Here is a 5684-nt window from a genome sequence, read left to right on the forward strand (position 1 = left end):
GGGGGGGGGGGGACAAATACACACACGTGTGCGTGTGTGTGTATACATATATATACGACGGGCTTCTTTCAGTTTCCGTCTACCAGATCCACCTACAAGGCTTTGGTCGGCCCGAGGCTATAGTAGAAGACACTTGCCCAAGGTGTCACCTAGTCGAACTGAACCCGGAACCATGTGGTTATATCGGTACTACTAAAATACAGAGGTTCCGCTTAAACACAGAGATCCCGATGCATCTACGTAACGATATGTTTTTACAGTGCACACTCGTTAGGGTTATTTTAGGGCTAGTTAGGTTTAGGGTTACGTAGATGCGTCGGGACCTCTGTATCAAAGTAGTACCGTAATATCAATACATGTATGTATATGTGTAACGTGATGGTAGTTTTCCAAATCGTTATCTATGTACTTTAATGTAACTAAAACGCATGTGGTCACTAAACTAAAAAGAAAGTGTAGTTTTAATTTGTTAACAATTTAAAATTATGCAATACGAGTTTCTGTAAGAGCGAAATTATAAGCCGTATACCGAAATTAATGGTCATACTTCAGAATTACTGTAACCTGAGGTGGCCATAATGCGAGGTATGCCTGTAGTATCTTTATTCAGTTTGTTTTGCCCCATTCACAAAACACTATCTTGTAGGTTAAACACAAATAAGTTTGCCACAGCTGACAGAGCACTCGTATTGTAAAGAAAGGGGACAAATCTCACAAAGTATTTTGTGGAACACCTAATAATTTCGTAAATCTCTCGTGCTGGAAGGTTAGGGTTAGGGTTAGGGTTAGCTGTCAGAATTGAAAGTAGAACTGACAAGGAACGTTACTGCTGGTTTGAGTTGATTCTTTGGCTACTGACTAGCCGGAGCTATCTATCTGTCTGTCAGTCTGTCTATCTCACTATCTCTCTCTCTATCTATCTATCACTCGTTCACCTCTGTTTGTGTCCGTAGAATTTATCAAATTAGAAAACGCAAATTTAATATAAAAATATATTTTCTGAAATTGCAAATTATTTAAAATATAAAAATATAATTTTCAACAGAGAGAATTTATCAAAATAGAAAACAAATGAAGTTTGAAGTTTTAAAATAATAGGATCGACCACTCACGACTAGCTAGCGCGGACGCGCGACTGCGCGTTCGGGACCACTCTGCTTTAGTAGTACCCTTATACTCTGTGTGTTTTCAAACGCATGGATATAGGTGTCAAATTTGTTCCAATAACTTTCGAGTGATAGATAGATACAGACAGACAGACAGATAGCTCGCTCCGGCCAGTCATGGTATTAGCTGTCAGTAGCCAAAGAATCAACTCAAACCAGCAGTAACGTTCCTTGTCAGATTTTTCTACTTTCACTTCTGACAGCTAATACCATGACAGTGCCCCTTATTTTATTGACACCACTCTGCCCACCAGTTCTGAGTTCAAATCTCTCGGCTGGATTACAAGTATATCTAATATAACATTATCCAAGTTATTCCTTTAAAAAAAAAAAGACAGGAGGTTGTCATTTAAGGGAAATCTAACTGCTATTTCTAGTAAATAGCTTGACCATCCAGACAACGACACTCCCTCGTTAGCTTGAGATGTATGTAAACAGGACAGGAAAGTTGCTATGTTACGTCGACCTAATTTTAATAGTTTTAGCACGTGGATTCTATACATGAAATTAGCACGATAGATGTAGACAAAATATATCGAATTAAACAGTATATGATGAGGTAGAGTTAATTTTGGTAACGGTTAGAATAAATGAAAGGTTAGGGGTCGAACATTATAGAATGCTAAAATATCAACAGTGCTTACATAATATAAACGAAATCGTAGACGAGCGAAATTACGGACGTAATTTTGAAACTTATGCAATAACACCTCTATATTCTTTTTTTTTACAAAGAAGGACAAGTGTCGGAAAGGTGAAATTCGTTCACCCCTCAAGGCAATCGGATTAATTTGTTGCCGAGGGAAGGCACTACCAATTCCTTTAGATTCCCGACAACCTCCCGTCTTTGTATATAAATACGTATTTTGAGGGCCACAATCACTGCTTAAAAAATTGTTGCGAACACATGTCTAAAACTGTGAATATTCCAAACAATGGGGAGCTTCTACGTATTAGTATTTTTTTTTTAATTGAACAGAACAATTTAGGTAACGTAGTCAGTCCTAGATACAGAGTATCTGAATAAAAAATGGGAGTGTCACGGCTGGAATACCCCTGGTCATAGGTTTTCTCAATAATGATTGACCTGGGGCTAAACAACAACTAAACAAATTTATATATATTAAATACACTCTACTATTATGTCAGGGCAGTGGGTTGACAGAATCGATAAGGCATGAGACGAAATGCCTTGCGGTATTAAGTTACGGTCCGTAACGTTCTGAGTTCAAATCTTGCCGAGGTCAACTTTGCCTCGGTTACTTAAATTACAACAGAGAATAGAAAGAAAAAAAAGAGTTCGATAATTACTTGTTATCGAGGTAACCAGGGCACCAGAGCATGACGAAAACATTTGTTGGACAGCTGTTATCTTACTGGTCATTCCGCTATCACCAGCTTGTTGCATAACCATCATTCCACCCGATGCGTGTTCCTTGTTACGCTGTTATCACTGGTCTTCTTTTCTGTTATTGTTATCGTAATGGAGGGCAGATAGAAGTAGGATGCAAACACCAGCTTGTGTAACTATGTTTGATTGAAAAATAAAAATAATAATGTCTAGTTAATCTGCATGTTTATGCACTGTTTTCTTGTTACTGTTTTGTCATTGAAGTTAAAAGACTGATTTGTTTAAAAGTAATTCATTTCCGACCATCTGAAGACAGATGTAAAAGGAGGGGGAAAATATGCATAAAGTGTGCTTGTATACTTGTCGTAGTGTCTAATGTGTGATTTTACATGTTTGCGACAAGGTGCATTAACGCCGGATATGTTAGTTTCACCCGGGAAGCCATGCAAACAATCTCAGTAGACTTCGCCTGGCCTCGCAAAAGCACATCGCACATGTGTAACATACAGCAAGCCAGTGTTATGAGTATTTTTTTTTTCCTGTGTAGGTTAATACAAATATTCTTATCACTTATGCTTATTTCTAAAGTGGAAAATTTTTTTAAAGTGTTTTGGGGAAAGAAGAGAAAGGGTTTAAAAAAAAAATGATATTTGTGGAAGAAACGAAATACGAAACTAATTTTGTTTTCCCCCAGTTTCGTCGACAGTTTTCTTTTTCCGTTTTTTGTTTTGTTTTTTTATTGTTTAATGCTATGCTCGCCCTGTCACGTAAGCACATGCAAAGATATTCTTCCCGTGATTATCCTATACTTTTCTCGTCCATGCATCTAAGGTTGCATCATCTAGTGTATCCTTCTTTTACGAAGATGACAAAGTAAGGTTTGAGGGAGATAACACAGACTCGTTGGTTTCATAACAACTGTAGTGGTAATAGGTGGTGACAAAAGTTACAGTAATTTTTAATAGTATATATATTTATATATATATATATATATATATATATATATATTGGGAAAGACTCCCCCCCCCCGCCATTTTCTCGCAAATTATTTTTTCTTGTTTTTTTTAGTTTTTTTCTTCTTTTTTCTTTTTTTTTTTGTCAAAAACCCACGTTTTCCGATACAGAGATTCCGGAAAATTGCCAAAAATCCCACCCCAAATTCTTCATTTTTCACTTTTTACCGTAACCCTAACCCTAAAACCCTAACCTTAACCCTAACCCTGAGTAGAACAATTTTTTCCGCATATTTTGAAAAACAAAAATTTCTAAAAAAGTTAGAAATGAAGAAATTGATGGGGTTAATTTTAAAATGCCAATTTTTGCCAGTTTTTTTGCAGATTCGTATTCTTCATAGCCGAAAATGGGGATTTGTGTAGAAAAAAAAAATCAAATAAAAAAAGGGGTGTCTTTGGTGGGGTACAAAAGGAAGTCTTGCCATATATATATTGTAGTGTGTGTGTTTTCAGCGATGAATATCTACAAAGATCATAAACATCGGCGAAAAATACAGAAAAACTCAATGCTTTACAAGTGAAGTCCCTTGAGATGTTTGTTCTGCAACCAGTTACAGACTCTCTAATTATTCTCGTCAGAAATGCAGTAGACCAGTGTTTGACTTGTTAGAAAAACCTTTAACCAATCTATTGCGATATAAGATATAATGCATAGCACTAAGAGGACCATCCGAGCATGATCTTTGCCAGAGCACTTGTCTGGCTTTCATGCCAGTGGCACATAAATAGCACCATTTGAGCGTGATTGTTACCAGCATTGCCTTACTGGCATTTGTGCCGGTGGCACGTGAAAAAACATTCGAGCAAGGTTGTTGCCAGTGCCACTGGACTGGCTCCTGTGCAGGTGGCACGTAAAAAACACCATTTTGAGCGTGGCCATTGCCAGTACCGCCTGACTGGCCCTTGTGCTGGTGGCACGTAAAAGCAGTGTAGTGGGTACTTTTCCCACTACACTCCGAGATGTCAAGCTCAGAAAAATAAATATATAAAAAAAAGATTTTTAAGAAGACATGCTAAAAAAAAAAAAGAGTAAAATAAATGCACAATTCCCCTTTACTTTTGATGATAACGTTGGAAAAAAAGCAATAAATAAACAAAATATGGATAGAAGAGTTATCGCGTTTTTGCCGAAAATGGTAACTTCGAAATAAAATTTCAAGTAAAATATTGGAAATAGATAAAAACAAAGGTTATTTCCATAGTCAGCGTTAAAAATACTATTAAAAAAATGCAATAAAAAAATTTGTCTGAAAATGAAATGTTTTCTCCCAAAAAATTTACTGGGGAAGGGGTTAAACACAAACATTAAACTTGGCAAGCTGGCAGAATCATTAGCATGTCGGACAAAATGCTTAGTGGCATTTCTTCCAGTTCTTTACATTCAGAATTCAAATCCTGCTGAGGCCAGCTTTACTTTTCACCCTTTCAAGGTCAATAAAATAAAGTTTCAGTCAAACACTGGAATCGATATAATCAGCTTCCCCATTCCCTGAAAATTGCTTCTCTGGAGCCAAAATTCGAGAGAATTATTATGTATGGGGAATATTAACACTATTGTTTTGAAATCACAACCCTAAAGACTATCAGAACTGAAGTCTTCGTCGTCATGGTCATCATCATCATCACTTAATGTCTGTTTTCCATGCCAGCAATATATTTAAACCTTATACATATTGTTCATAGATTACATTGTTATTCTCATCAGTATGATATTCCAGTTTGCAAATTTGACGATACTGGCAGTTGTGCATGCACGACCGAGCGACATATATATATATGTATGTATGTATGTATGTATGTATATGTCAGATATCAATCTTCTGGCCGCCTCTTTAATCTTTGCCAATTTGCTGCCAATTCAAAGGTTTTCCAGTCTATTATTCGTGACCTCCTTTATGCAGATGACTGTGACTTGGTCACTCATACAGTGGATGACATGCAAATACTCATGAATTGCATTTCTGCTTCTTGCAAGGCATTTGGACTTGGCATTAGCCTGGACAAGACTGTTGTAATGTTCCAGCCTGCACCAGGAAATCCATATATGGAACCAGCTATTTTGGTTGAAGGAACAATTCTGAAGGTAGTAGACAAGTTTGTCTACCTGGGCAGCACACTCAGCCGTTCTTGCTCCCTGGATGAGGAAATATCTTT

The 5684-nt window shown here is 37.0% G+C and overlaps 1 protein-coding gene across 1 annotated transcript in view; it reads right to left on the reverse strand.

The window, feature by feature from the left end:
- Nucleotides 1–3163, reverse strand: part of LOC106872606 (probable mitochondrial glutathione transporter SLC25A40) — a 31602-nt gene extending 28439 nt beyond the window's left edge. Inside the window, exon 1 of the mRNA XM_014919642.2 lies at nt 2478–3163. Coding sequence (XP_014775128.1) covers nt 2478–2583 — 106 coding nt within the window. The 5' untranslated portion in view covers nt 2584–3163. The remainder of the gene's footprint in view (nt 1–2477) is intronic.
- Between the last annotated feature and the right edge of the window lie 2521 nt (nt 3164–5684).

Source organism: Octopus bimaculoides, chromosome 17, assembly GCF_001194135.2.
Source record: "Octopus bimaculoides isolate UCB-OBI-ISO-001 chromosome 17, ASM119413v2, whole genome shotgun sequence".
In the NCBI taxonomy this organism is placed as follows: domain Eukaryota; kingdom Metazoa; phylum Mollusca; class Cephalopoda; order Octopoda; family Octopodidae; genus Octopus; species Octopus bimaculoides.